Source organism: Dichomitus squalens, assembly GCF_000275845.1.
Source record: "Dichomitus squalens LYAD-421 SS1 unplaced genomic scaffold DICSQscaffold_15, whole genome shotgun sequence".
In the NCBI taxonomy this organism is placed as follows: domain Eukaryota; kingdom Fungi; phylum Basidiomycota; class Agaricomycetes; order Polyporales; family Polyporaceae; genus Dichomitus; species Dichomitus squalens.
Genome location: NW_006766897.1, coordinates 616,880 through 643,934, shown reverse-complemented (window position 1 = coordinate 643,934; position 27,055 = coordinate 616,880). Strand labels below are relative to the sequence as shown.

Here is a 27,055-nt window from a genome sequence, read left to right as displayed (position 1 = left end):
AGTCGGGAGTGGTGATGGAGATGGGATGTGGATGGAAGCGTGGAATGTGGGGGACAAGCTAGCGACGATGCGAACAAACTGCGACAACGATAACGACGGCGGGAACAACGTGTGCGACATGTCATGAGCGTGCGAGCGTACTTGGGGTAAGGAATGAATGCTAGTTGGTGGTGCTACACAACTACATGGCATGTGCATGGCCGTTGTTGTACTCGTACCCGTCGCTGTGCCCGCTCTGCCGCTGATACCCGTACGGGTCCGCCGCGTATGGGTCGTATTGATGTTGCGCGTACGGATCGTGTTGCTGCTGCGCATACGGGTTATGCTGCTGCTGCTGGACGCCATGTCCCAACGCCTGCTGGGCGCTCGGGGAGTGAGGGTTGGGGAAGTCCTCCTGCTGGTACATCTGATGCGCCTGCTGGCCGTATGGCGCTGTGCTCGCCGAACGGTAGTCGGGCACGGTACTCGCCGAGCGGTAATCCGGCGCAACGCTCCCTGAACGGTAGTCAGGCGCAACACTCCCCGAACGGTAGTCAGGAGCGACGCTACCCGAGCGGTAGTCGGGTGCGGTGCTGCCTGACCGGTACGACTCATAAGCGCCGTACGCGCTGTGCTGATTGAACAAGTACTGATCGTCATGGGCGAACGGCGCAGCAGCAGAGGCAAGGTGCGTTTGACTCGCGACGTCGTCGTCGTAATGCAGTTGCGGCTGGTCGGGGAGCGTGCCGACCGAGTTGTTGTACTGGTGGTGGTAGCCTGCCTGCGCATAGCCGGGCATGGGCGGAGGGTAGTCGGATGCATAGTCCGCCTTGTAGTCGCTGTAGTAGTCGGTACCGGTGTAGGTGCTCGCGGGCGGCCCACGCGTGCGCATGGACGCGGCGTCGTCGATGTCGTCGTCGACGGAGAGGTTGGGGAGGGTAGGTTGGGGCAAGGGTTTGGCAATGAACTCTCCCTTTTTGTTCTTGAGATGAGAGAAGTCGCCCGCCGCCTCCTTCTTCGCGAGAGCAGCCGCTTTGGCGAGACGCTGCTTGTTCCTCCGCTTGATGATCTCAGATATACGCTTGTCGACTTTGTGGCAGCAGTATTCCTACGTCGCGTGAGGACCGTCATCCCTGATTGCAGGTGTGAGGCGAGAAACATACCTTGAGGTTACCCTGGATGTGTGCAAGCAGAGGAATGTAGCAGATACCGGCGATGATGAGCATCAAGAGGGAGATGGCAAAGATGAACACAGTGAAGGCCGTCGACACGGTAAGGGCAGAGGTAATGAGGTCGCCGTCGAAGTACTTCGAGATGTCGTACCAGTGTCCATCCTTCTCCTTGGAAAGATAAAACGCGTACAGGGTCAGCGCGTTGATAGACTGACGTGGACCATCGGCGAAGAGCAGCCGCTTCCAGCTCTTGAAGGTGAAGAAGACGAAGAAGGTGAAGTCGTCGATACGCTTCGTAGAGGCAGCGATGTGGTTGAAGAAGCAGAAATGGTCGTAAGACCCTGCAACGAGATGTCAACATGATGTGTTCATCAGAGGCTTCAGAGCACAGCAACTCACTGAGGGAGTAGTACTTGTTAGCCATGACATTGGTGAAGGCGTACGAGATGTCACGACTCTGAATGATCTTCTTCGCCTTGTATGCGTCGTACGCAAGCTGCACGGAGTTCAGCAACTGTCTTGAAATCAAATGTGGGGATACATAGAACACACCAGCAGGAAGGAGAATATGACGCATCCGAAGAACAACCAACGGCCGATGCTGAACGGGATATAGACACACCCGTTGGTATCATTCGCAGGACACGAGTTGAAGATGGCGTTCGACCACGACGTAGTGGTAAGCATGGTAACTGCTGTGAAGATATCGGAGACATAGACGAGGAAGGAAATGAGCACGCCGACGTAGAGCCAGAGGTACCTGTGGTAAGTGCAGGCAGTAATCAGCATGGCTCGTTATACACATCTCATTTCTGGTAGCCCGTTGCGCTAGTCATTCGAAGTACTCACTTCATTCGCATGCCACATCCCGTGTCTCTGAACTCACGAGTATCGACGAAGTCGAACTATACAGCAGCGTCAGCGAGAGTGCGCGCGACGCCCGGACGGGGGTTGCGGTGGAAGGAACGCACCTTGTGGTCAGGGACGACCTCTCGCTTCCACGTTCCTCCTTTACACATAACGAGGTTTCGAAAGTGGGCTCACAGGTTCGCAGTAGTAGGCAGGCAGAAAAGAGTGAAGTGCGACGTGGGGGCGGCCTCGTTGTGTGTGAAGCAGCGCCCGGACCAGCCAAGTCGCAGAAAGAGCAAGGAGCGGCGTTGGGAGAACGACCGGAGGCGAACCTGGGCGTGGAGTGGAGACGGACGCTGACTTTGTGGGCGCAGTGGGCGGTGTCTGTAGATCAAGACAGGTTGATGGGCGTGGATGGACAGGGATTAGACAGGACGGCGAAAGGGGGTCGAGAAAGACAGGCGTTGCGACGAGCGCAGGAAGACCGTTCGAGGGCGTTGCAGTCTCAGGCCTCCCCATCAAGCGAGCCAGAAATAGCGCCAACAAGACAAGCGCCCGTCATCATTATTCTTCATCTCTGCCACAATGACAACCGTACAGAAAATCAAGGTATTGCCCTTCCCCGTGCCAATTGTCTCGTTCTAACATGTTTCCCAACCCAAGGAAATCGAAGATGAGATGGTAAGCTCTCCAGGCTGTCGAGTTTTTCGCGGACAAATGCTCAGTATCGCAGGCCAGGAGTATGTGCAGCGCCTCACGCCCCCATCATAACATTTCTCTGAGATCCATCACAAAACAGCGCAGAAGAATAAGGCCACGAGCTACCATCTAGGTCAGCTCAAGGCCAAGCTCGCGAAGCTCCGTCGCGAGCTCCTCGGTCCGACTGGCGGTGGAGGAGGAGGGGGAGGCCTCGGTTTCGATGTCGCGCGCACGGGCATTGCAACGGTCGGGTTCGTCGGATTCCCTTCAGTGGGCAAGGTGTGTCATGTTTCATGCCACGGGTTCCTGAAACCGTTCAGATGTTCACCCCCGTTTATAACAGTCTACGCTGATGTCGAAACTCACCGGCACACATTCAGAGACATCGGAGATTGATTTCACGACTCTCACGACCGTCCCCGGGACTCTCAAGGTGCACGGCGCGCCCATACAAATCTTGGATCTACGTGCGTCCTTTCGCACAGCTCTTGGAGGCCAAGATCTAACTCTTCCATAGCCGGGATCATTGAAGGTGCAAATGACGGTCGAGGTCGAGGTCGACAAGGTGCGCAACATCACAGGGGTTCAACTGGATCATGTTCAGGCCTGACCGCAATTCCTGCACATCATAGTTATCGCTGGTGCGCATTTTTTGCCCACACCACCCGCATTCCCCATCTCAGGTCTGCGTCCCCAGTTGCTCGGACATGTCACCTCATCTTCATCGTGCTCGACGTGCTCAAGCCGCTCGGAGACAAAGCCATCATCGAGAGCGAGCTGGAAGGCTTCGGCATCCGCCTGAACAAGAAACCGCCAGCCATCACCGTGCGCAAGAAGGACAAGGGCGGCATCGCGATCACGAACACGGTCCCGCTCACGAACATCGACCACGACGAGATCAAGGCCGTGCTCAGCGAGTACCGCATCAACAACGCCGACGTCGCCATCCGCCAGCCGGGCGCGACCGCGGACGACCTCGTCGACGTCATCGAGGGCAACCGCGTCTACATCCCCGCCATCTACGTGCTGAACAAGATCGACGCGATCTCGATCGAGGAGCTCGACCTGCTGTACCGCATCCCGATGTCGGTCCCCATCTCCTCGCGCGAGTGGTGGAACATCGACGAGCTCATCGAGAAGATGTGGGAGACGCTCAACCTCGTCCGCGTGTACACCAAGCCGCGCGGGCTGCCCCCCGATTACAACTCGCCCGTCGTCTTGCGCCGCGGGAAGTGCAGCGTCGAGGACTTTTGTAACGCGATCCATAAGGAGATCGCGAAGCAGATGAAGTATGCGATTGTGTGGGGCGCGAGCGCGAAGCATTCGAGGGGACAGAAGGTTGGGTTGGATCATGTGTTGGAGGACGAGGATGGTAGGTCCCTTACTACCACCGTTCGCGAGTCGTTTGCATCGCTTGCTGACCTTTCCTGGCAGTTGTGCATATCTCGAAGAAGTAGATCTGTCGACGCCATTGCATTTGTTACCTCACCGTTGTAGTCCTACCTATTTCACTGTTGTTCATCTGTTTTACAGCCATGTTAAATCACGTCTTGCCCAACGCCCTCACAAAGCACCTCGATGGTCCCAGAGCGCCTGCGAAGTCCAATAAGATGCATATAATTGCATTAACGAGCAGTTGCGTCTTACAGTAAGTAGAGCATAAGTGAGCAGGAGGGACTAATAGGAAGCGTAGCGTGTGACTAGGGAAGTGTTTAGAATACAGTCTAACTCTAGAGTATTCGATACAGGTTACACGGTTGAGTGGGGATGTGACATCCTATCAATACAAACCACGACTAGCCCATGGGATAATTTAGAAGTCCTCGTTCAGGGTACTATGACACTCATCAGCAACAAGGGGGAGGGGGCGGAGATAGGATAAAAAGGGGCTCACAAGACGTGGTTGGAAGAGCCCTCGGCCGGCTTTTCCGAGCCCTCACGAGACAGCGTGTGGTTGAAGTTGGCCTTGGCGTACTCCGAGACGCGCTTCTCGAAGAAGTTCGCCTTGCCCTGGAGCGAGATCATGTCCATGAAGTCGAAGGGGTTCGTCGCGTTGTAATGCTTCTCGTTTCCGAGGGCCACGAGCAGCCTATCTGCGACGAACTCGATGTATTGGCACATGAGCTGTGCGTTTATGCCGATCAGCGACACGGGCAGGGCCTCTGCGATGTGCAAGAAAGCGGTAAGCACGGGGGCGGATGTATGCCTGCGAATAGCGGACTGAACGTACCGCTGAGGAACTCCTTCTCGATCTCGACAGCCTCGGTGATGATCTTTACTACTCTTGCCGGATGTGGTCGCCGGCGGAGATGGTGGAATAGGAGGCACGCAAAGTCGGTGTGCATGCCCTCGTCCCGAGAGATGAGCTCGTTCGAGAACGTCAGCCCAGGCATGAGTCCGCGCTTCTTGAGCCAGAATATAGAGGCAAACGATCCAGAGAAAAATATACCCTCCACGGCAGCAAACGCGACCAAGCGTTCGGCGAACACCGACCGCTCGTCCGCTATCCAGCGCAGGGCCCAGTCGGCCTTCTTCTTGATGCAGGGTACGGTCTCGATGGCGTCGAAGAGGAACTTGCGCTCGGCGGGGTCCTTGATGTAGGTGTCGATGAGGAGGGAGTAGGTCTCGGAGTGGACGTTTTCGATCATGATCTGGAAGCCGTAGAAACATCGCGCTTCGGCAGCTTGCACTTCGTTGGAGAAACGCTCGACGAGATTCTCGTTGACGATGCCGTCGGACGCGGCGAAGAAGGCGAGCACGTAGGAGAGGAAATGCCTCTCGTTGTCAGTGAGCTTGTAATTCCAGTCCCACAGGTCATGCGAGAGGTTGATCTCCTCGACGGACCAGAAAGAAGCTTGGGCCTGTTTGTACATCTGCCAGATCTTGTGAGGCGATAGGTGAGCGGCTGACAGCTGTCAAGGACACTGGCATAGATTAACCTCATTGTATTGTATTGGGAAAAGCACAAAGCGACGAGTTGTCTCAGTGAGCAAAGGCTCGAGGTCTATCGAGGCGTAGCATAAGCGTGCGTCCATGCTCAGAACGGTATACCGGCGTACGTTCAGGCAGGTCGACTTCGCCGATGAATCGTTCTTGCGGATCTTCGTAAGAGCTTGGGCTACGCTTTTCTTCAGTAACACTGGAGATTGATCCGGTTTTGGACACATGTTTTAGTTTTGCATTGGGGCTCCTTGGGGGCTGAGGTGAGACGGAAACGCTTGACGTGTGAGCTTCGTTACTCGGTGGAGGGACAGGCAGGCCAGCCTGCATGGCTGTCGACTGGTGGGACGTAGCTGGCGTTTCGTCGTATGATGGGGACATGGGCGCAAGGCACTGGTCAATGGTGGAGGGACGACAAGGCAGTCCGCAATCCGTCCGTTAGGCGGAGGAGAGACCGTTTCTGTCGCCGTCGATCTGGCCCGCGGCTTACGCGTAGGCGCGCGCGGAGCCGGAAATGAGTCGCGTTATGTCACGTGATGGGAATGCTCAGGGGTTGCGCCCAGGCCTTGGACATGGCTCCGTCGGCTTCTTTCGGCTTCTGCCCTATGGCCAGCACCAGCAAGCGCCTTTGGGTTGCGCTCGGAGCAAACTTCCCACGATCGCGACCACGCCAAAGCCTATATACCAGCACGCGACGCGACGCGTCAACAAAGCCAAACAACGCGTGTGCCTCGCTTGTTGAAAGTCTGGCCGTATATAAGCCCCTGCTTGCCGCACACTATTCTGTAACGCACCCCGACGACGTGCTCAAGCCAACATACACGCCTCCCAATATACTCCTGACACTGCCTATCATGTCCGCCACCGTCGTTGTTGCACCTACCCGCGTCCCATCTCCTCCACCGACGCCTTCTAAGAAGGCCAGTTATGACGCATCGCGTCCCATGACCTTGTCTCACTCGCTACCACAGGCTGCTGCTGCCATGCAAAAGCTTGAAATCGTTGATGCCCCGGAGCCTGTCTCATCCTCATCAAGGCATCAATGGGTCGGAGAGGTCGACCTCCCTGAACGTGAGTGGTTATGACGCGCCATATCGCGTCGCGACGTGTCTTAATTAGCATCTTCACCCGTAGACATGGAGCCTCTTCTAATGGAGTCCAAGCGTCGCTTCGTCCTCTTCCCCATTCAGTACCACGAGGTTCGTTTCACCTCATGACTTCGATATATGTTCATGGTGCTCATGTTTCCATGCAGATCTGGCAAATGTACAAGAAGGCTGAGGCGTCTTTCTGGACCGCCGAGGAGATGGATCTCTCCAAGGATCTGCACGACTGGAACAACCGTCTCAACGACGATGAACGGCACTTCATCTCCCATGTCCTCGCCTTCTTCGCTGCGTCTGACGGCATCGTCAATGAAAACCTTGTCGAGCGTTTCTCCAACGAGGTTCAGGCTGCTGAGGCTCGCTGCTTCTACGGCTTCCAGATCATGATGGAGAACATCCACTCCGAGACCTATTCTCTGCTCATCGACACATACATCAAGGACCCCAAGCAGCGTGAGCACCTCTTCGATGCCATTGACACCATACCCTGCATCAAGAAGAAGGCCGACTGGGCCCTCCGGTGGATATCCGATAAGCAGTCGACTTTTGCTGAGCGTCTTGTCGCCTTCGCCGCTGTCGAGGGTATCTTCTTCTCGGGCTCTTTCGCGTCTATCTTCTGGTTGAAGAAGCGTGGTTTAATGCCTGGCCTCACGTTCTCCAACGAACTCATCTCTCGGGACGAGGGCATGCACACCGACTTCGCGTGCTTGCTCTTCAGCCACCTCAAGAGGAGGCCACACCCCGATCACATCCGCAAGATCATCACGGAAGCCGTTGAGATTGAGCAGGAGTTCTTGACTGGTGCGTCCTGCATTATTACCTCATCGTTCCGAGGCTTATCCTCGCGTGTCCATAGACGCACTCCCTGTCGCGCTCATTGGCATGAACTCAAAGTTGATGTGCCAGTACATTGAGTTCGTCGCTGACCGTCTTCTCGTCGCTCTCGGTGACGAGAAGCACTACGGCGTCACGAACCCCTTCGACTTCATGGATATGATTTCGCTGCAGGGCAAGACCAACTTCTTCGAGAAGCGTGTCTCGGACTACTCCAAGGCCGGGATCAACACGTCCACTACCACCGCGACGACGGAGGTGAACACGAGCAAGACCTTGTGAGTATCTTCCTCCCGTTGGTGTCCCGGCTCATAGCTGATAAAATGTCCACAGCACGGTTGACGAGGACTTCTGAGCTCGTCTTCCACTTGCTCGCCGTTGGTGGACTTGACATTATCTTATTCGTTTCTGCATCGCCCAGCATGGATATGAAGTACCTTATCACACGTAGACCAGAACTGTCACACTAGCATCGCTACACACTGTACTATCCCATATGTATCCTCCTAGTTGTCATACCACGATATCCTTGCAATCGATATGTTGAATGCAAATAGTCGTTCTGTGAGCCGCTGGCTTTCCCTTATCTGTGGATACCCGATCGACGTCGGAGTATTGGATGGCAATGGGTATATGACTCGGCCTGACTTAAATGTCGAGGGCTCGTACCGTGCTGTTCTTGTTCACGCACAATTTCAACATGGTGGTAACATTCCGCGACGCGAGCGAGGCCGACTTGCCCGCCATCCTCGACATCTACAACGAGCAATTCCTCCATGGCACCGCGACGTTCCACACGGAGCCCCAGACCCTCGCGCAGCGCGTGGAATGGCTCGCGGCACTCAGCGGAACACTACCCTTGCCTTGTGGCCGAACTTGTGGAGGCGGACGCAGGTTCTACGCGTACTGTCGGGTGGTGCAACCTCTGGCACTACAAGGAGCGGCCGGCGTACGATGCGTGAGTAGCGCGTGTATACAGAGCGTGCACGGCTGCTCACGAGGAGACGCGTAGGACGGCGGAGTTGTCGTTATACGTACACGAGAGTCTACGCGGAAAGGGTATTGGCGCAAAGCTCCTGGAGCGGACCCTCGAGGAGACGAGGAAACATGGGGAGCGGTTCCATGTGGTCACAGGTGAGTACGTGGAAGGCAAGCGATGGAGGATATGTGCGGCTCTGAGCGCGTGATGCAGCGAGTGTCACCACCGAGAACGAGCGGACGATGAAGTTCTGGGCCGAGCACGGGTTCGAGCTTCGAGGGACGGTCAAGGAGGTGGGACACAAGTTTGGGAGGTGGCTGGACGTATCGTACTTCCAGCTGACGTTGTGACGGGCACAGAAGGAGAGATATGCATAGCACACACGGGAAGCAGAATGCAGGAGGACACGAGAGCGGCGTAGGAGGACTGACGTGCTACCGATCCTTCTTGGACTCTGCGGGCTGCTTTCCCTTCTCCTTCGTCTTTATGCGCGATTCTTCTCGGAGAGACTCGATTATATACGCGACGAGTACCACGTTCGCGGCAACTACAGCTGTGATGGCTGCGAATATAGTGTTGCCTGGGATTTTAAGAGGGAGTATGAGTTCAACGCTCGCTATGGCAGAAGATCGACATACCGTCCCAGAGGTAATCCCTAGACAGGAAGTATGATGATATAGGGACAATTCCGAGGGAAAGAGCAAATATCAGCAACTTCCCAAGTACACCTCTGCGGATAGTGAACTGGGATGTCAGCTTGGCACACACGCTCGTATGATCAAGCTACTGACCCCTGTTGCTCAGCTTGCCGCTCAACGATCTTCGCCGCTGCTACCTGTTCGCTCATGACCAGCGTGTTCCGATCACAAGATTGAAGGATAGGGTGTGGACTGACTGCACAGGGCCGAATGGCAAAGAAAGTGGTGGTCGAGGACAGAACAAGACGCGCGCCACGGTCGCGTCTGCACGTCATGTGAGCATGTGGCAAGGACGCGATGTGGCACGCGGGGAGCTCTCGTACCTACACTCCTTGCCACCCCTCCTCCGGGACTGCATGTCGTAGAGATCACATTCTTTGCTAGAAGCACTGCTCACCGAAAGACTTTACTCGATGAGCCAACACCGGCTGTCCCCCATCGCAACCCGACCGTCGTCCGGCGCCGTCACAGGAGAGAAGAGCCATGCTTTGCCAGATTCCATACCGGAGGAGAGCACCAACCCAGTGAAGGGAACCCAGGAAGAGAAGAACTCCCCTGTTATAAAGTCAGGATGGCTGTCCTCGCTAAAGCTGGATATGACGAAGACGGACTGGGACATACTCATTGCCTCAACATGTCTCAAGCTACTGCTGTTCCCCGCATAGTGCGTCTCGTTCCAGCACGGTATCTAGCTATAGCGCTGAGCATCTCTCGTAGTCGATCCACAGACTTTGAGGTGCATCGCAATTGGCTCGCCATTACCCATTCACTGCCGATATCTAAGTGGTACTACGATGTACGAGCATTCTACCGTATGTCACATACATGCCGCTCAATCTACCTTTTCATTCGTAGACTACCTCTGAATGGAGTGAGTGTATTCTAAGTGTCAGGATGTAACGATTCTAATAGTCTTTGAAGCACTGGACTACCCCCCATTTTTCGCGTACTTTGAGAAGCTACTGTCCATCCCAGCGTATTTCGTCGACCCTCGTATAGTGGACCTCAATAACCTCAACTATGATTCGTGGTCCGTTATAGCGTACCAGCGTACTACTGTTATTGTGACAGAGCTTGTGCTTGGAGCGGCCGTTCTCAAGTGAGTGGAAGAGGCAGATATCGCTCGACGAAAGCTGACTCTGAGCACAGATTCATTCGTGGGGCAGAGAATCCGGCGATGCAGCGCATCATTTCCGCGTCCCTCTTCTTACATCCCGGATTCTTGATCGTGGACCATATACACTTCCAGTATAATGGTTTCATGTTCGGGATTCTGTTGTGGTCAATACTGATGGCTCGGAATGTATGCCACCTTACTGTATACTTGATTGCTTTTGACGAATGTTTCATTGCAGGATCGCAAGCTAGCGAGTGGTTTCCTCTTTGCTGTGCTGTTGAACTTCAAACACATCTATCTCTACCTTGCAGTACGTCTGTCGCTGCATTGTGGAATATCGTGCACTCGGAACTGAGGTTCATGCTGTAGCCAGCGTACTTCATATACCTTCTTCGTTCTTACTGCTTGTCGCCATCGTATACTCTCCTTCCTGGTCGCTTCTTATCACTAGCCAACGTCGTGATCCTGACATTCCTCGCGTCACTAGGCCCCTTCCTACTCATGGGCCAGCTTCCTCAGCTTCTGAGCCGTCTATTTCCATTTACTCGCGGCTTAAATCATGCCTACTGGGCGCCGAATGTATGGGCATTGGTCACGGCACTCGACCGCGTCCTGCTCAAGGGTTCGTTCAGCTTCCTCCTGCTGTTGTCCGGTCAGCATCCGTTATTGACTCGCGGCCAGTCGTCAGCAGAGGCCAGTTGGCCGGCATCGCTGTCAACGAGTTCGGCGTCGCATCCACATCTCGAGGACTCGTTGGTGATACGGTCTTCGCGGTCCTCCCAACAGTGAAGCCTATTCACACCTTCGCAATCACGGTCGCATTCCAGACGGTATGTCATCTCAATTAGAGCACATTCGTTGAAGAGCAGACTCATCCGTTGCAGATTTACATGGGCAAGCTGTGGATGAACACGTCGTATAAGTCTTTCGTGACAGCGCTTACGCTGTGTGGATTCACGTCTTACATGTTCGGGTGGCATGTGCACGAGAAGGCTATCCTCCTTGTATTAGTGCCGTTGAGGTGAATCCTTTGTTCGCTTTCCCTGCGCTATCAGCTAATATCGACCGTCAGTCTGCTTGCTGCCGAGGACAACGAACACTTTCGCACCTTCGAGATAGCCTCAGTGGCCGGTATATTCTCTCTGTTCCCGTTATTGTTTACGCCAGCAGGTATGTTGTGAGCTTCGTCGTGCAAGTACATTCAGCTGACACTGTTCAGAAACATTGACCAAGATCATTTACTCGGTCCTCTGGGTCATCTTCGTCTTGCGGCCTATCCACCGTCAAGTCTATCAGTAAGCATGATTGCTTCCATAACCTGTAGACCGTAGCTGACGAATGGACCAGGTTCCCGAGATCGTTTCCTTTCGTGGTTATCGACGTCCTTGAGAGGCTGTATCTTGCGTGCTTCCCGCTTCTCCAAATCTTCGTTACGGTGTTCCCGCTCTTGACGAAACGGACCACTCCGGTTGATGGCACTTCTGACCACGCCGATGCAGCGGATACTGGAGTTTCTGCGCTCAAATTCTTGCCTTTGATGGTAACGAGCGTGTACTGTGCTATTGGGCTTGTATGGGCTTTTATCCGTCTTTCTGTAATCTACCTCGCTCGCCAAGATTGAATACGATCATCTTACGGACCCCGGCGGCCGTCGGGGCTATTACCGACCTTCATAACTAATAAAGAGTGATGCTTTACCGCGCTGAATCGTGGACAGTCTCCAGCACATCTGGGCATAAAGGAACACTCATCCGAGCGTCCACACCAAAGCTTAAACCGATGCCGTCATAATCGATCTAATCTTATCTCTGTCGCTAAACTGAAGTTTTGTCAAGCGCCCAAGAGAGCGATTATGTGCGCTTATGGTTGCTGAAGACTCCCCTCCCGTACTTGCAACACAATCAACCCTCCACCCGGTCCCCGTACTCACTACCTTTTGAACTTATGGTGAGCTTCCTCTACAAACGCTAATGAAAGTCCTCTACTAATTTTAGTTCAGATTCGCAGGCAGGCACGCGAGCGTCGTCAATATATCTATGCCAAGTCGCTAGAGGCGCAAGAGCGACAGACATATCTCCGGAAGCAGCAGGTCAAGGATGTGCTCGCTAGTGGGAAGGCTTTGCCAACGGAGCTGAGGAAGGATGCGAATGCGCTGGGTCGTGACCTTACCTTTGATGAGGCGCAAGCAGGTGCGTGGGCCTTACCATATATCATGGTTTCGCCATTGATGTATATGCATCTTCAGAACCGTCATCGCACATTGACAATGAGTACTCGCGCGCGGGAATTCTGGACCCAAAGATTGTTGTTACGACATCAAGAGACCCCAGTTCCAAGCTGCTACAGTTCGCGAAGGTACCTAAAGACTCTGCTTGCAAACCTTTTTGGCTCATGTTCTGCTCCTGTTCAACAGGAAATGCGCCTGGTGTTCCCTAACTCCCATCGGATAAACCGAGGAAACTATGTCGTGAAGGAATTGGCAGAGGCGTGCAGGACGAACGATGTCACAGACCTAGTCATCCTCCACGAACATCGCGGTGTACCAGGTGGGTTCAATCCGTTCCGAGTTACTGTTGGTCCGTATTCTAAAGCAGCATATCCCACTAGATGCCATGATCGTTTCTCACTTTCCTCACGGTCCTACCGTCTACTTCACCCTACACAACGTACAACTGCGACATGACATCGCCTCGTATAAGTCATCAACAGTCTCCGAGCAGTACCCACATCTCATATTTGAGAACTTCTCCTCAAAACTCGGCGAGCGGATACGAGACGTACTGAAGTACCTCTTCCCCGTTCCAAAGGAAGACAGCAAGCGAGTGATGACTTTCTCAAACGAGGACGATTTTATCTCGTTCAGGTACTCGCGCTGTTCAGGAATGCGGCTTGGCTTTGGCTGACGAACGTCTTAGACATCACGTGTTCATGAAGATTCCTCCACGGCAAGTCCAATTGGCTGAGGTTGGCCCCCGGTTTGAGATGAAACGTACGTACAGGTTGTTCACACAGTTTGCTCCCGCTCACCTCCCTGTATCGCAGCGTACGAGATCCGCCAAGGTACAATAGAGCAAACAGAGGCAGAACGGGAGTGGGTACTTGCGCACTACTCAAGGACAGCCAAAAAGCGTAGTCTGCTCAGCGGACCCGCCCCACGGCCTTCCGCCACCGCAGAAGACGCAGACAAAAATCCGAAGAAGCGCGCAAGGCGATAGTGCCGTCATCCCCTTGGGTTTCCATTCGCTTTTGTTGTATCCCATATTTCTTGTACTATATCCTCATCCATACAGTCTCGTTATGACGCATATATAGCTGCCCCTTATTGCTCCCTTATTCGGCTTGGTTTGGGGTTCTGGCCTCGCACGATTTCTTAGGGATCCTAGCTCCATATTGTAGGCTTCTCAGCTGGCCTGAGCATCTGCATCGGGCCAAAGGTGAGGCGAATCCTATCGCGACCATACTGACGTGACGCTTACGACATACATGGGGACAGGGTCTCTGTCCCAGGCAGGATTGTTGCTGCCAATATAAGTTGTCCCCACCACTGAAAACCCCAGCCTCTGGTAGAAAGTGTATGCATCACTCGTTACTAACCAGGTATCTCTACCGTCAGCATCGCTCTTTCAAAGGGGAGCAGGGGTCAGTGCGTCTCGCCCATAGTAGCGACTACTCATATTCACCTTTTTCAAAACATGCTCAACCAAAGCAGTGCCGTAGCCGCGCCCTTGTGCCTCCGGTGCGGCAGAGAGGCCTTGGATTTCATATATTTCCTTCACGCGGTCGCCAAATGCCCCTTGGACCATCTCGCGTATCCTCTCTCCAACCTCATCTTGCCTCTTCAGTCATGGCGTCAGTCACACGACCGTGGCATCGTATTCACACACATACCTTGGCGAGACCCTTGGTTCTCAATAATCCCAACAATCTAATGATCAAGCTGACAATCCACGGCATGCCCACGTCGCCTGGAGCGCTGCTACGGTCAATGTTTGTGTCAGAATAAGGCAAGCGCGCGTCCTCTGGAGATTCCTTCTGAACTTACTATTGTATCATGGCTCCGGCCCCACGATCAATAGTGACTATCCGCCCCTGATATATGCCGTAGCTGAATCTCAGTAGATTTATGGGGAACCGCAAGAGCCGGTTCCATGCAGGCCAAGCATCGGCTTGCTGTCGTTTGACGGACAATGTACCTATAAGTTGCCTGCGTATTGCGTGGACAGAGAGCACTCACCTTAAAGTAAGATGTCAGGCTGTCCTGAAGGAACGCCCTTCGCACCGTACTGATCACGGTCACCATCTCGTCTGACAGCCGAGTCACGTCAGCATGCACGTTGTAGTATATCCAAACTTCGTGAAAGGACCGTACACCATCGCAAAGGCTTGATGTCAGGCGGGGGCAGCTTCCAGGATTTATCACTACGAGGAGCCGCAGCTCTTGATACCGTACCATTCGACTCCAATAGCGACTTTGTGACAGCTACTCCGGATACCACGGGTCCCATGGTACAGTGGGTGACGAGTCGGTTATTCTGAGATATGTGGGCCCGCGTCGCGATATGTAGGTTTATGTAGGAGCAGCGGGACTACGTCGCTAAAGGTACGCCGTGCTCGCCACACGCAGGAAGCGTATTCATTGGGCCGTTCGATACTGTGCAAACCGATCATGAGGAAGATTACCCATCTGACTAGGCTCACGGCACTGCGATAGTGTGCCTGGAATTTGAAGCGAGATCGATTCGTTATCACCTTCGACTACGCAGCGATTGACTACTATCCACCGCAGCATACAGGAATTGTAGATGTCGGTGGTGCACACGCTAGGGTGACTCGATGTATTGAACGGAAGGTGGTGACTATACTGAAAGCTGCAGTTGTGCCTGCGCTTCGTGAGTATATCGCGCAATCCACGCGCAGCCCATCGCAAGCCGCAGCGCGCTGCGGCTATGGTCTAGCATCCCAGAAAGGTCCAACAACAAGGTCCTAAGTTGTGGTCGTGGCGGCGACACTTTCCAACGGCGAGAGTTTGGTGAAGGCACTGCATACGATACATATTGACGGCTAGACTGTGTACATGACGGGGCTCTTGGGTTCTGATGAAGCCTGCGCAAGAGACGCCCTAGCAGTTCTGTGCATCTGTACCGGACTTTAGTGTGACGAGCTGGATGCGCATGAGAAGGGCTCCATACGATTCTCAATGTAATCGGCTCGCCGTCCCAAGCAGGATTGTCTTCGCCTACCTTGCCGCTACGGACAGTCACGAAACCGAAATGCTCGTAGAATCCGTAAGCGCTGGTTGTCAGAAGCCAGACATCGCGTCCGTCGGCGTCGCCCTTGAAGGGCCGAGTTTCAGCGCGCAGGTCTTCGTAAGACATGAACCGAGTGTTCAACTGACCTGCCTCAGAACGTACTTCACGAGAGCAGATGCGTACCCGCGGCCTTGTGCATCTGGATCGGTGGCGAGCACTTGTATCTCCATCATATCCGCGACCTTCTCCCCAAACGCTGCTGAGACCAGCTCGCGTGCCTTGGCTCCGAATTCTTTCCATCGCTTCGATGATCCATCTCGTGAGCGCGTCTGTGGGATGACCACGAATTGACAGCCAGCTCACCTTAGCGCATTCCTCAGGACGCAATCGACCAAGAGAGTCCCTCAAGAATGCCACAGAAGGTAAATTCGTTTGATTACCAGGCGGTCCGCTGGATAATCCTCAGTCCCTCGGCGCGACCACTGCGAGAAGAAAGGTGTGGCTCTGTTGGGGTAGGACGCACTACTTCATGAGGGACATGCCTCCTTCGACTGTGAGCATTCGCTCTTGGTGCATTGCCCCCATCCAATCGACCATATCGATGAGTTTCCGTCGTGAGACTGGAAATGGTGCAGTGTCTGCCGCCTAGGAAGGCATGGGATCTGCAAGACGTTACTCTTCTGTGTTTGTGGTGGCCACTCACGTCGAAATATTCCATCAAAGGGTCGTCCTCAAACGCTTTGCGGATCGACTCGGCAGCGACGGGCATGTCCCCTGCGCAACAGGTACCTGATTCACAACTCCCAGATAGCTGCTCAACATCAGAACCTACGAAATTTCATCGGTACGACGTCAACGGCCTGCACGCTTCGTTTGCCGTCTCCTTCGAGCAGCGGTGTGGTTTCAACGGCGCCAGCGCGGGTCGGAGGGTCCATATTGCTAATCTCCATCTTTCAGGATGATGACAGCGGTGAGGGGAAGCGAGAGGGAATCCTTCTATGAATCAGGCCGTTATATACGATCGCGGCACAACGTGAGAAACCGGAACTTGGAAGGCTGCCAAACGAGAAGTTGATCTTTGATCCCATTGATTCCTTTTGCGCAGTTCTCGGAGGCCTTGTACAAGAGCGCTCGGGCGATCGAGAGGGCGCTATGGTTTTGAACGTCTTGGATTTGTTGAGCCTATGAGCAAGCGACATACAAGGACTTCCCAGTGTTGCTAGTCGCGAAGCATGGCAGGTTGCGGTTCATGACAAGTAGAGGAAGCTTCTGGACGAGGCATATATTCGATACACAGGTCAAGTCTGCAGCAGAGGAGCGTCAAAGTTGTGAATTGGTATTGTCAGGTGGTTTGTGGTACATTCGAAGACGACAAGATCAAAGATGCGTCAACCCGACGCCGTCCAAGACCGATGAAAATCACTCCACGGTGAGCGATTTGTCGACTTCGTTGAAGCCCTCAAAGAACGAGGTGAACAGGTCGATCGCGTGCTGGACGTCATGTGAACCCGCGGTCTCGCGGATGGAGTGCATCGAGAGCATTGCCCAGCCGACATCGACTGTCCGGACGCCGATCTTCGACAGCATAGGGCCGACGGTGGAGCCACAAGCCCTATGGGTCGAGTAGTGGATGAGCACCGGTGCTATTCCATCCTGGTGACGCAGCAGAGCAGGCTTTGAGTATGTACTCACATGTCGTTCCGGACCTCGTACTCCTGCACCTGTCCGCCCTTCCTCTCCACTAATTTCTTCACGACGAACGTGCCGATCGCATCGCTCGCATAGCGCTGCTTCGCGTTCGTCTTGATCACGACGCCCCCATTTATCTTGGGTGCGTGGTTGTCCTCGTGCTTGTCCTTGTAATTCGGGTGCACGGCGTGCCCCATGTCGGCACTGACGAGGAACGAGCGAGAGACGGATTGTGCGTATGCTGCTGGAGTAGGCGATAGGCGTTGGAGGAGGAAGGGGATGATGGAGGATTCGGCCCCGGTGGTGGAGACGGAGCCGATCTCTTCGTGGTTGAAGAGTGCGATGGCGTTCACGTTGCCTTCGAGGACGCTGAAATGCGACGAGGACGCGAAGGTAGCGAGGGCCTCAACCGCAGCAAACCTGACGATGCGTTTCGGTGAATGTGTGGTATGGGCAAAGGCTTCGATAGCTTACGAGGAGAACTGGTTGTCCATACGGGGACTGAAGATGAATTCACTGTTCAAGCCGCCAAGCACAGACGGTTGGGTGTCGTACAGCTGCCTATCGAATGATCAGCAAGCGTGCGCAACAAAAGAAGATATCCTACGCACAGCTCGAAGTCATGGATGTATTCCGGCGCGACAGAAAGCTCGCTAGCCAGTAGTGATAGGAGAGCCGGATGGTGGTTCTCTTGGATGCTTGTCGCCTTCTTTGACCCTTTGGTCTCACCGGCCGAAGAATTCAGTTCTGACTCGATGAGGCCAAGGATGGGCACGAACTGCGTCTCTGTGTTGAATTGGAAGTTGTCCGCCGCACCTCTTTCCACTATAGATGCTCGTCACACCAGAGAACATAGCAGCACATTGAAATATCTTACAGTGAATGGCTAGGGTGGGTATTCGCAGAATGGGCTTGTCGATCCGAACGAGCTTCGACGAGAAGTTCCCGTCCTTATCGGCGATGACGACACGGCCAGCCAAGGCGAGGTCTCGGTCGAACCAAGAGTGCCAGATACCGCCACCGTAGGTCTCGACGCCGACCTGGAGGTATCCGACCTTGCTCTTCTTGGATACAGGTCTCACCTATTGTTTGCACGGTTGAGCAACAGTTCAACCTTTGACGCACAATCTCAGATCAACGTGAACTGACTCGGAGATTAGGGCTGTCGATGTGCGTCGCAACAATAGAGACACCAGCGCCCGGTGTCCAACCTTGGGGGATGGTAAACGCGACCAAAGCGGCTTGGTTGCTATCGGGCGATCGTTGAGATGGAGCAATTCACATGAGCAGAGGGGACGAACCGCGCGAAGTAGTACTTGCCGCCGGCTTTCAAGCTCTTGTCCCAATCGTCCTGCTCTCGGATCTGACACAGGCAGACATCATGAGTACCTGTCCAGTCACTTAGTCCGGACTCCCATATACCTTCTGGAAGCCGGCCTTCTCGAGACGAGCGGAGGCGGCGCGCACGGCATGGTAGGGAGTGGGGGAAGCGTTGACGAAGTCGAGGAGCTTATGCGCGGCTTCTGGGCCAGCTTGCTGCATTATGGTCATCGTCCGGGAGAGAACGAGAAGGCTTGAAGGACGCGTAGGACGAGCTGTATCGATTAGGCAGGCTTTGTGCAGCCTGTGAGAAACTGCGATGAATCTACGCGGAGTGCACACCCCCACGGTCGCCAGTCGAGATCGGAGGAGCATCGAGTCTAGCACCCGTGGGAACCCTCGAAATTATTCCCGCTCCCGCTTCCCATTGGCTCCCGGGGAGTAATTCGCGTCCTCAGTCCCTGTCCTTCGTACCCTTCCTCTCTGCACTCGCATCATGGTGCAAAGCTATTTGCGCCATGGGCCTACAGAGGTATGCGTTCATGTCGTGATGCGACAGTTCTATCTAACGTCTCGGAAAGGCTTTTGGGTTGGTTTGCAGCGCCTCCTCGAACTCACACTACGACGGAAAGTTGGCTTACGTTCCTGCGCTCGAGGATGTTCTGGTCTGGGATGTCAAGAAGGGCCAGCAGGTGCGTCATACACTACTTGAAGCACTCCTATGCTCATATCTCGTAGCTCGCAATGTGGCATGAGACCGGTCACAGAGCCGAAGTCACTTGTATCCTGCGCTCTCCGCAAAGAGACCTCTTCGCAGTGGGTTACGCAGATGGTTCGATACGCCTATGGAGCGCCTCCGCTCAGTCTGTGCTCGCAACGTTCAACGGACACAAGAAGGCCGTCACCGCCCTCACATTTGACGAGACCGGTACCAGACTAGCGTCCGGGTCGCAGGACACCGATCTCATCCTCTGGGATGTCGTAGGGGAGGCTGGGCTATACCGGTTCGTCCATTCTACCTACCGTCCCTTCTGTGTGCCTCATATATATGTGCAGCTTGCGAGGTCACCGAGACCAGATTACTGCAATCCGTTTCGTTCGGCCTACTGCGGAGTCTGCGCCATCTACTTCTACCGGAATTGCTCCTGGCTACCTCTTGACCGGCTCCAAGGATACTTTCCTCAAGCTTTGGGACCTCTCTACGCAGCATTGTATCCAGACCATCGTCGCGCACCGGTCAGAGGTCTGGAGTCTTGATCTTAATCCTGAGCAAGAGCTGGTCTTCACCGGGAGCGGGGAAGGAGAGGTGAAAGCATGGAAGATTGACCATGAGGCACTAGCGGAGGGTCTACGGGAGACTGAGTCTGGAGAGGTGCGGCCGACTTTGCAGGTCTCGATTCTGTTGCGCTCAATACGGTTTTCTAAGGTCACGAGGTTCATCCATCCGGTAACTACGCTCCCGCTAGCGTCGGCGCACCGGGTCTCGCAAATCACCTTCCACCCCCACAAACCGTACCTCGCAGTCCAGTCGCATGACAAGTCCGTGGAAGTGTTCAGGATACGCACAGAGGAGGAAATCAGGAAGAAGCAAGCCCGGAGGCGCAAGCGTGCGAAGGAAAAAGAGCAGGAGAAGAAAGAGAAGGGAAAGAAGAAGGACGACGATGCGGACATGCAGAGGGACGAGGAAACAGAGGAACTGGCCGACCTCTTCCAGCCGTACCTGATCGTGCGGGCCAGCGGCAAGGTCAGGTCATTTGACTTCGGTGGGGAGGAAAACGGCGGGAAGGACAACACGCAGCTGTTCGTCGCGCTTTCGAACAACGCGTTGGAGGTGTACAACATTCCCCCACCCACGAAGTCGAAAGATGCCACTCCGGAGGCTACCCGCGTGTATTCTGTTGACCTTCCTGGGCATCGGACAGACGTCCGTACGCTGTGTCTGAGCTCTGACGATGCGCTCCTCGCCTCAGCGTCCAACGGTTAGTAATCTGTGCGTGGATTCACGCGTGCGCATGTACTCATCGTGCTGTGCAGGCTCGCTTAAGATCTGGAACATGAAGACGACCGCGTGTATACGCACCATGGATTGCGGGTATGCAATCTGCAGCACTTTCCTGCCAGGAGACCGTCAAGTTGCGGTGGGCACGAAGTCCGGCGAAATACTTATCTATGACATCGCGTCCTCCTCGCTCGTCGACACTGTCCAGGCGCATTCGGCCACTGTATGGTCTATACACGTTCGTCCGGACGGTACCGGCCTCGTCAGTGGGAGCGCAGACAAGGACGTGAAGTTCTGGGACTTCGAGCGAAAACCGGCCAATAGCGACAACGTTCGTCCCTGTTCACCATGTACGCTCGGTATCCGTGCTAACCTCTCGCATCCAGCCCCGCAGCAACAGCAGCCTCCTCACCCTCGTCCACATCCGCACGCTCAAAATGACCGACGACGTCCTCTCCGTGCGGTACAGCCCGAACGGCAAGCTCCTCGCCGTCGCGCTGCTCGACTCGACCGTCAAGGTGTTCTACCAGGACACGCTCAAGTTCTTCCTCTCGCTGTACGGGCACAAGCTGCCCGTGCTCTCGATGGACATCTCGGGCGACTCGAAGCTGATCGTGACGTGCTCGGCGGACAAGAACGTGAAGATCTGGGGGCTCGACTTCGGCGACTGCCACAAGAGCATCTTCGCGCACGACGAGAGCGTGATGCAGGTCGCGTTCGAGCGGAACGACACGCGCGAGGGCGAGACGAAGCCGTCGCACTACTTCTGGACGGTCGGCAAGGACAAGCTGTTGAAGTACTGGGACGGCGACAAGGTGCGCATCGCTCGTGCGGGGACACCGCCTCTCGAGCTGGGAGCCGGTGCTGAAACCCCCCTCGCCCGCAGTTTGAGAACATCCAGAAGCTGGAGGGCCACCACGGCGAGGTGTGGGCGCTCGCGGTGAGCCACCACGGCAAGTTCGTCGTCACCGGCTCGCACGACAAGTCCATCCGCGTCTGGGAGAAGCTCGACGAGCCGGTACGCACCCCCATCTGCGTCCCTCTCTCTCCCCATCCCCAGTTCGTTACTGACGTGCACGCGCACCGTAGCTGTTCCTCGAGGAAGAGCGCGAGCGCGAGCTCGAAGCCCTCTACGAGGCCGGCATCGCCGACACCCTCAACCGCGACGACGCGCCGATCGGCTCCGGGGCCCCCGGCGCGGACCCCGCCGCCCCCACGGCAGAGACGACGGCGGTCTCGAAGCAGACCGCGGAGACGCTCATGGCCGGGGAGCGCATCATGGAGGCGCTCGACCTCGCGGACGCGGAGCGCGAGACGTTCCGCGCGTACGAGGAGGCGCGGCGCAGGGGCGGCCTCGCGGGGACGGTCGCGCCGCCGCCGCGGAACCCGGTGCTCGCCGCGTACGACGTCGGGCCCGAGGAGTGGGTGCTGCGCGTCGTGGAGAAGGTGCCGGGCGCGGCGCTGCACGACGCGCTGCTCGTGCTGCCGTTCGGGAAGGTCGTGAGCCTGATGCGGTGCCTGAACGTCTGGGCGCAGCGGGTGCGTGGTCTCGTTCGTCCCTCCCCTCCCCTCCCCTCCCCTCTCCTCTCCTTTCCTCTCTCGGTCGCTAACGCACGTACGCAGGAGTGGAGCCTCGTGCTGACGTCGCGCATCGTGTTCTTCCTGCTCAAGACGCACCACCGGCAGATCGTCGCGAACCGCGTGATGCGCACGGCGCTGATCCCGCTGCGGCGGAGCCTGCGCGAGGGCCTGCGGCGGCAGCGGGACGCGCTGGGGTACAACCTCGCCGCGCTGCGCTTCGCGCAGCGGCAGAACGACGCGCGGCGCACGGCCGAGTTCTTCGAGCGCGGCGACGGGGCGCTCTCGGAGGAGCAGGTGCGCGAGCGGATCGCGGAGGGCGCCAAGAAGCGCAAGCGGGTGAACGTCAAGGCGTGACACTGACATCGGCCGGCGGGGCTCGCACGCGGGGGGGGGAGAGGAGATGCACAAAAAGTAGTGTAGAATGGGCTGTATTAGCTGTGTCCGTCTGCCGTGCTACATCATCGCTATGGATACATGCTGCTATGAGTCGTGAACGTCATGCAGGAGAGTACAGTGAGAGGATTCCTAGAAGAAAAAGTGTCGCCCGGAAGGGAGGGAAATCGGGCGGGCACGCGCCGGTTGTCCGCCTAGTTGTTCGCGCTCATCTTCGGGCCCCAGAGGTCCTCCAGCCTTCACACGGCCGGTCGGTCGGTGTCAGTTCAACGTGCGCGCGCGAGACAAGGGACGAACGAGCAGCACGCACCAGCCGTCGGCGGGGTCGGTCGCCTCGCGCATCTGCACGGTGAGGAGGCCCTTGTCGAGGTCGGCGAGGCTCTGGAACGCGGCCTTGGTGAGGTCGACGTGCTTCGAGTCCGCGGCGCAGCCCGCGCACGAGTCGACGACGCGCACGAAGATGCACTTCTGGGGGCTGCTGCACACTGCTCGGGTCCGGCGGGCGCGTCGGCACGGGACGGGGCGTCAGCGAGCGCGGGGGAGGGAAGGGGCGGCGGCGGGACGTACGTTCGAGGAACTTGAAGCATTTGGGCTTGGTCGCCCACCCTACGAGCGTTAGCGCGGCGGCGAACGACCTGTCCTGCGCGACAGGAACGCAAAGCGGGTTCAGCTTCAGGGCGCGATGGGAGACGGAGCAGAGCATTACCGTCGGCGCCCAGTTCGGGTTGGCCCAGCAGCTGGGGTTGTCGAGGTCGTGCCCGGTATACCTGCGCAGGCGCGTGAGCCGACGGTGAGCGAGGGGGAGGCGCGACGCTGTGTGGGAGAGGGAGGCGGGCGGGCGCACCAGGTGATCGTGACGGGCTCCTGCTTGCCGATGCCCTTGATGGTGTTGATGATCTTCTTGACGTTGTCCGTGAGGCCGCCGGCGGCGAGCAGCCCGTCCGAGGCGTTGCTGAGGACGTCTTTGGCGCTCTTCTTGGCGTTCTTGGACGTCTTCTTGGACTTGGACTTGGACTTGGAGTGGGCCTTCTTGGCGCGCGGCAGGAGCAGCATACCGCCTGTTCCGTGGGTGTAGGTGTGGTGGTGTTCGTCTGCGTCGGTCCTAGGGAGGAGCTGCATGTCGGCGGTGCCGTGAGTGTAAGTATGGCGGCGGTGCTCAGCGCCGGCCCTAGGAAGGAGTCTCATGTCGGCAGTCTCGTGGGTGTAGGAATGGTGGTGTTCGGCAGCTCTAGGGCCCAGTTCGTCGTCGTTGTCGCCAGTGTCGCCAGTGCCGCCAGTGGGATCCAAGTGATCAGCATCGTCCAAGTCGTCGCGGGCAGAATCAGGAACAGGTGCGCGAGACTGGTACTTGTAGAGGAGGTTAGTGGTGTTGACGGATTGCCAGCCGTCGCGAGGGTCGAAGAGGTAGTTGTCGCCGAGAGAGTGGGGGGTGGTGTAGCGGCGTTCGAGAGCCATACGCTCCGCGTTGATGTCGGCAGCCAGGACGCCATTAGATGCGGGGCAGACGAGGAGACAGATGGCGGCGACGTGGAAGAGGAAACGGAGAGTAGGGGTCTTCATGTTGTCAGAGAGGGAGGGGGGACTTGAGTAAAGACAGATAGGAGCGAGAAGCCTTGTGAGAGGAGTAGGCGGTAAGGCAGGACTAGGAGAGTAGTCTTCAGTTGGACTCGCGCGAAGAACAAGGCCTCTTTGGCGGGAAATGAGTTGCCCTGGACGCGTCGTGTCACGCTCACGTGCTGGGAGTGCATATCGCGTCCAAATGACTGCCAGCACGAAAGCCCGACAGGTCGCCGACGCTTGCCGACATCGCAGCTCTCGTTCTTGGACGAGGAGCACGATCAGAGGACATGGCCCCTAACACAAAGCTCACCGGCACTCAGCTCATTCACACAGATGACGACCTCCACGGCCCGGAGGTAGCCCCCTCTATCTCCGTCTCCACCAGTCAGTCGCTCCAGTCCCAGTCCCCGTCATTGCGCTCATATCTACCCGTTCTGCTAGCCTTTCGCGCCCCTGACCCCACCAAGGTCCCCGATGCCTTTTCCAACGAGTTCGACCCATGGGACCCAGAACGCCACGTCTACTCCCGCTACACCCAGGGCGTCACCGCCCGCGCCGAGCGTATCCTCAGCAAGATCAATGCGAGTCTTCCGCACATCCGCCCGCAATCCGCTCGCTGACCACCCCTTGTAGGACGGCTACGCCATCACCTACGCCTCCGGCCTCTCTGCTTCTTACGCCGTGAGTCCCGCCGCTCCCGACCCCAATCCAACCCCCGCTGAGTGATAAATCCCAGGCCCTCGTCTTCTTCAACCCCAAGCGCGTCGCCATCAGAGGCGGCTACTTCGGCTGCCACCAGACCATCGACGTCTACAGGCGCAGCCGCCAGGGCGACCTCCCCCTCATCGACATCGACGACGACTTCCGCCCGGGCGACCTCTGCTGGCTCGAGACGCCCCTCAACCCCACCGGCGAGGCCCGGTCAGTCCATCCCTTCCACTCTATCTCTGCTTTCATCCGCCGCCGTCCCCCAGGCTCACGCTCACGTCAGCGACATCAAGCACTACGCGGACAAGGTGCACAACGCCGGCGGCGCGCTGCTCGTCGACGCCACCTTCGGCCCGCCCCCGCTTCAGTACCCCTTCAAGTGGGGCGCGGACGTCGTCATGCACAGCGGTGAGCCGCCCCCGCACGCTTGCTGCTGCTGCTGCTGCTGCTCTGAGCGTCGCTCACACGCCGCGTGCAGGCACGAAGTACTTTGGCGGCCACTCGGACTTGCTCTGCGGCGTCCTCGTCGCGCCTACGCTCGAGAAGTGGAAGGAGGCGCGTGTCTTTCCTGCCTTCGTTTTTTTTTGCTGTTGAGCGTGGATTTCTGCGTTTGGTCGTCTGCGCGGTCATGAAAAGGCCCGCAAGCGAGCTCTGCCGAGAAAACCTGTTTTTTTCTTCGCGGTCGCCCGTCCAATCAGGAAGCAGGTGTTCTCGGCTGGAAGGACCCGCCCCCACGTGAGGCAGGGATCAAGAGGTCACCGAACAGCAATATGCAAGGCCTTTCTATGTCCTAGTTGCAGATGTTGAAGATCTCGCTAGTATTGCGCCGACGTCCGTGCGCAGAAACTTACATTCCCGTTTATCATCACCTGTTCTATTTCCTCTGCCACGGTCTGGTGCGCGTGCTGACTGACGTGAGCGCGTCCAGCTCTGGCACATCCGCACCTTCCTCGGTAACACGATGGGCTCGCTCGAGTCGTGGCTGCTCCTCCGCTCCCTGCGCACGCTCCACCTCCGCGTCCCCCGCCAGTCCGAGAACGCGACCGGGCTCGCGCAGTGGCTTGCCAAAGCCGCCGGGGTGCGTCTGTCCTCCTCCCGCGCGATACTTGGGATACTCACGCACAGCGATGGTCTGCTTCCAGGGCAAGGCGCACGACGGCATCCCCGCGGGGGTCGTCGACAGGGTGACCCACTCGAGCCTGCAGGCCGTCGACGCGCGCGGGTTCGACCCGCGCACGCAGCTTGAGGGCGGGCACCCGCCGACGTTCGCGATATACCTCGCCACGGAGCGGTACGCGCTCCTCCTCCCGCACGCCGTCAAGTACTTCATCGTAAGTCCTGCCTCGGGCACCGGCGTGTGTCCCGATAACACGGATACGAAGTACTGACGTGGCGGACGGGTATTAGCCGGCAACGAGCTTGGGCGGGGTCGAGTCCCTCATAGAGCGGCGCGCCAACCTGGACAAGACCGCTGACCCGCGGCTCGTGCGCATCAGCGTTGGGGTTGAAGACCTCGAGGTAAGTGGGGAAGGGCTCTCGCTCGGATCCTGTGCTGTCCTGTAGCGTCCGCGCTGAACCGCTTCCGTGTCACGGCACAGGACCTCAAGGACGACCTTCGCCGCGCGTTCCAAGAGCTCGCGAAGCCCGCGAAGGCGAGGCTGTGAAAACGTGTTCTGTGCGTGTCGTGCATCCTGGGCGAGGGCAAGGACGAGTGCTCGGGTCGCGGTCGGTGCGCGTCCTGCCTTTCTTTTCTTATCGTGTAGTGTGGCGGCCGACAGCTTCTGACGCCCTGTTCTCTGCGGCTATGTAATAGATCGGGCGCGGCGTCTCTCCATGGGATGCGTGTAGAGCTTCAAGTTTGCGAAGCGACGAAGCGAAGGGGGGCAGTAGAATCGATGGGGCCTGTGCTCTTAGAGCCTCGGAAAGCGATGTTCCCTCCGATAGATGTTGTACAAGGGTTCGAACCGTATCGCCACACCTCCTTCCATAACTGACGTGGGTTTGGCACCCAAATATCACGCGTCGCACTGCGTGGTGGATGTTCACACTGGTTTACTCGGTCAGTATTGGGTTGTCTGTGTCTCGTGGAGTCGGTAGAGGTCCTTGGTTGAGAGCTCAAAAGCCACCATTCCTCTGCTGTCGTGTTGTCCCTTTGTCTGGATCTCGCCTCTGCATCTGTGTAC

General features: G+C 56.7%; 12 protein-coding genes across 12 annotated transcripts; 7 read left to right on the top strand and 5 right to left on the bottom strand.

The window, feature by feature from the left end:
• Positions 1-181: 181 nt before the first annotated feature.
• Positions 182-2,170, bottom strand: DICSQDRAFT_61356 (uncharacterized protein; the record flags this gene model as incomplete). Its single annotated transcript, XM_007366087.1, has 7 exons — positions 182-545; positions 630-1,087; positions 1,143-1,492; positions 1,551-1,647; positions 1,704-1,911; positions 2,001-2,056; positions 2,123-2,170. The coding sequence occupies 7 exons, from the start codon at positions 2,168-2,170 to the stop codon at positions 182-184; spliced, it is 1,581 nt and encodes a 526-aa protein (XP_007366149.1).
• A 402-nt stretch (positions 2,171-2,572) lies between these two features.
• DICSQDRAFT_86941 (developmentally regulated GTP binding protein 1) lies at positions 2,573-4,257 on the top strand. Its single transcript, XM_007366086.1, has 9 exons — positions 2,573-2,609; positions 2,664-2,681; positions 2,734-2,740; positions 2,800-2,978; positions 3,043-3,166; positions 3,217-3,264; positions 3,332-3,340; positions 3,397-4,071; positions 4,134-4,257. The coding sequence occupies exons 1-9, from the start codon at positions 2,586-2,588 to the stop codon at positions 4,154-4,156; spliced, it is 1,107 nt and encodes a 368-aa protein (XP_007366148.1). The 5' UTR covers positions 2,573-2,585; the 3' UTR covers positions 4,157-4,257.
• Positions 4,258-4,337: 80 nt separating this feature from the next.
• Positions 4,338-5,993, bottom strand: DICSQDRAFT_86937 (beta subunit of ribonucleotide reductase). The gene is made up of 5 exons (XM_007366085.1): positions 5,759-5,993; positions 5,639-5,703; positions 4,930-5,581; positions 4,594-4,861; positions 4,338-4,534 (listed from the first exon to the last, which is right to left on the bottom strand). Exons 1-5 carry the CDS (start codon positions 5,967-5,969, stop codon positions 4,513-4,515), a joined length of 1,218 nt encoding a protein of 405 aa, XP_007366147.1. The 5' UTR covers positions 5,970-5,993; the 3' UTR covers positions 4,338-4,512.
• Positions 5,994-6,622: 629 nt separating this feature from the next.
• DICSQDRAFT_61362 (uncharacterized protein) lies at positions 6,623-7,861 on the top strand (the record flags this gene model as incomplete). The annotated part of the gene is made up of 4 exons (XM_007366084.1): positions 6,623-6,710; positions 6,774-6,838; positions 6,895-7,546; positions 7,602-7,861. 4 exons carry the CDS (start codon positions 6,623-6,625, stop codon positions 7,859-7,861), a joined length of 1,065 nt encoding a protein of 354 aa, XP_007366146.1.
• Positions 7,862-8,231: 370 nt separating this feature from the next.
• On the top strand, positions 8,232-9,459 carry DICSQDRAFT_180923 (toxin-antitoxin system, toxin component, GNAT family; the record flags this gene model as incomplete). Its single annotated transcript, XM_007366083.1, has 6 exons — positions 8,232-8,402; positions 8,464-8,537; positions 8,592-8,713; positions 8,772-9,138; positions 9,197-9,288; positions 9,350-9,459. 4 exons carry the CDS (start codon positions 8,232-8,234, stop codon positions 8,906-8,908), a joined length of 504 nt encoding a protein of 167 aa, XP_007366145.1. The 3' UTR covers positions 8,909-9,138; positions 9,197-9,288; positions 9,350-9,459.
• A 393-nt stretch (positions 9,460-9,852) lies between these two features.
• DICSQDRAFT_60913 (glucosyltransferase) lies at positions 9,853-11,994 on the top strand (the record flags this gene model as incomplete). The annotated part of the gene is made up of 12 exons (XM_007366082.1): positions 9,853-9,920; positions 9,974-10,052; positions 10,112-10,127; positions 10,178-10,355; positions 10,406-10,559; positions 10,612-10,683; positions 10,743-10,995; positions 11,055-11,203; positions 11,258-11,394; positions 11,446-11,543; positions 11,593-11,668; positions 11,721-11,994. The coding sequence occupies 12 exons, from the start codon at positions 9,853-9,855 to the stop codon at positions 11,992-11,994; spliced, it is 1,554 nt and encodes a 517-aa protein (XP_007366144.1).
• Positions 11,995-12,294: 300 nt separating this feature from the next.
• On the top strand, positions 12,295-13,690 carry DICSQDRAFT_86929 (Brix-domain-containing protein). The gene is made up of 7 exons (XM_007366081.1): positions 12,295-12,320; positions 12,373-12,562; positions 12,619-12,728; positions 12,787-12,919; positions 12,981-13,236; positions 13,289-13,362; positions 13,416-13,690. The coding sequence occupies exons 1-7, from the start codon at positions 12,318-12,320 to the stop codon at positions 13,586-13,588; spliced, it is 939 nt and encodes a 312-aa protein (XP_007366143.1). The 5' UTR covers positions 12,295-12,317; the 3' UTR covers positions 13,589-13,690.
• Positions 13,691-13,819: 129 nt separating this feature from the next.
• On the bottom strand, positions 13,820-15,924 carry DICSQDRAFT_61087 (uncharacterized protein; the record flags this gene model as incomplete). The annotated part of the gene is made up of 2 exons (XM_007366080.1): positions 13,820-13,993; positions 15,769-15,924. Coding segments are annotated over 2 exons (330 nt in total), but the record flags the coding sequence as incomplete, so codon positions are not given.
• Positions 15,925-17,041: 1,117 nt separating this feature from the next.
• DICSQDRAFT_60953 (aspartyl aminopeptidase) lies at positions 17,042-18,862 on the bottom strand (the record flags this gene model as incomplete). The annotated part of the gene is made up of 8 exons (XM_007366079.1): positions 17,042-17,234; positions 17,315-17,731; positions 17,786-17,868; positions 17,919-18,136; positions 18,189-18,393; positions 18,461-18,560; positions 18,613-18,674; positions 18,734-18,862. The coding sequence occupies 8 exons, from the start codon at positions 18,860-18,862 to the stop codon at positions 17,042-17,044; spliced, it is 1,407 nt and encodes a 468-aa protein (XP_007366141.1).
• Positions 18,863-19,127: 265 nt separating this feature from the next.
• On the top strand, positions 19,128-22,565 carry DICSQDRAFT_60931 (WD40 repeat-like protein; the record flags this gene model as incomplete). The annotated part of the gene is made up of 10 exons (XM_007366078.1): positions 19,128-19,163; positions 19,213-19,323; positions 19,370-19,635; positions 19,688-20,003; positions 20,058-20,610; positions 20,666-20,961; positions 21,017-21,445; positions 21,517-21,648; positions 21,720-22,169; positions 22,254-22,565. The coding sequence occupies 10 exons, from the start codon at positions 19,128-19,130 to the stop codon at positions 22,563-22,565; spliced, it is 2,901 nt and encodes a 966-aa protein (XP_007366140.1).
• A 233-nt stretch (positions 22,566-22,798) lies between these two features.
• On the bottom strand, positions 22,799-24,164 carry DICSQDRAFT_61122 (uncharacterized protein; the record flags this gene model as incomplete). The annotated part of the gene is made up of 6 exons (XM_007366077.1): positions 22,799-22,841; positions 22,915-23,089; positions 23,172-23,244; positions 23,311-23,371; positions 23,449-23,706; positions 23,947-24,164. The coding sequence occupies 6 exons, from the start codon at positions 24,162-24,164 to the stop codon at positions 22,799-22,801; spliced, it is 828 nt and encodes a 275-aa protein (XP_007366139.1).
• A 274-nt stretch (positions 24,165-24,438) lies between these two features.
• Positions 24,439-26,923, top strand: DICSQDRAFT_106505 (cystathionine gamma-synthase). Its single transcript, XM_007366076.1, has 11 exons — positions 24,439-24,548; positions 24,606-24,745; positions 24,798-24,845; positions 24,901-25,085; positions 25,156-25,280; positions 25,351-25,427; positions 25,801-25,950; positions 26,015-26,203; positions 26,280-26,390; positions 26,471-26,601; positions 26,686-26,923. Exons 1-10 carry the CDS (start codon positions 24,452-24,454, stop codon positions 26,534-26,536), a joined length of 1,188 nt encoding a protein of 395 aa, XP_007366138.1. The 5' UTR covers positions 24,439-24,451; the 3' UTR covers positions 26,537-26,601; positions 26,686-26,923.
• Positions 26,924-27,055: the final 132 nt, after the last annotated feature.

Excerpts from the sequence above, each read along its gene's own strand:
- DICSQDRAFT_106505 (XM_007366076.1), top strand. The coding sequence starts at position 24,452 with ATGGCCCCTAACACAAAGCTCACCGGCACTCAGCTCATTCACACAGAT. Across the intron at positions 24,549-24,605 it reads CTCTATCTCCGTCTCCACCA|CCTTTCGCGCCCCTGACCCC; the intron begins GTCAGTCGCTCC and ends CCGTTCTGCTAG. Across the intron at positions 25,281-25,350 it reads GGACGTCGTCATGCACAGCG|GCACGAAGTACTTTGGCGGC; the intron begins GTGAGCCGCCCC and ends CGCCGCGTGCAG.
- DICSQDRAFT_86937 (XM_007366085.1), bottom strand. The coding sequence starts at position 5,969 with ATGCAGGCTGGCCTGCCTGTCCCTCCACCGAGTAACGAAGCTCACACG. Across the intron at positions 5,704-5,758 it reads CGAAGTCGACCTGCCTGAAC|ACCTCGAGCCTTTGCTCACT; the intron begins GTACGCCGGTAT and ends ACGCCTCGATAG. Across the intron at positions 5,582-5,638 it reads TCCCAATACAATACAATGAG|ATCTGGCAGATGTACAAACA; the intron begins GTTAATCTATGC and ends TCGCCTCACAAG.
- DICSQDRAFT_86929 (XM_007366081.1), top strand. Across the intron at positions 12,563-12,618 it reads CTTTGATGAGGCGCAAGCAG|AACCGTCATCGCACATTGAC; the intron begins GTGCGTGGGCCT and ends ATGCATCTTCAG. Across the intron at positions 12,729-12,786 it reads AGCTGCTACAGTTCGCGAAG|GAAATGCGCCTGGTGTTCCC; the intron begins GTACCTAAAGAC and ends CCTGTTCAACAG.
- DICSQDRAFT_86941 (XM_007366086.1), top strand. The coding sequence starts at position 2,586 with ATGACAACCGTACAGAAAATCAAG. Across the intron at positions 3,167-3,216 it reads CATACAAATCTTGGATCTAC|CCGGGATCATTGAAGGTGCA; the intron begins GTGCGTCCTTTC and ends ACTCTTCCATAG. Across the intron at positions 4,072-4,133 it reads TGTGTTGGAGGACGAGGATG|TTGTGCATATCTCGAAGAAG; the intron begins GTAGGTCCCTTA and ends CTTTCCTGGCAG.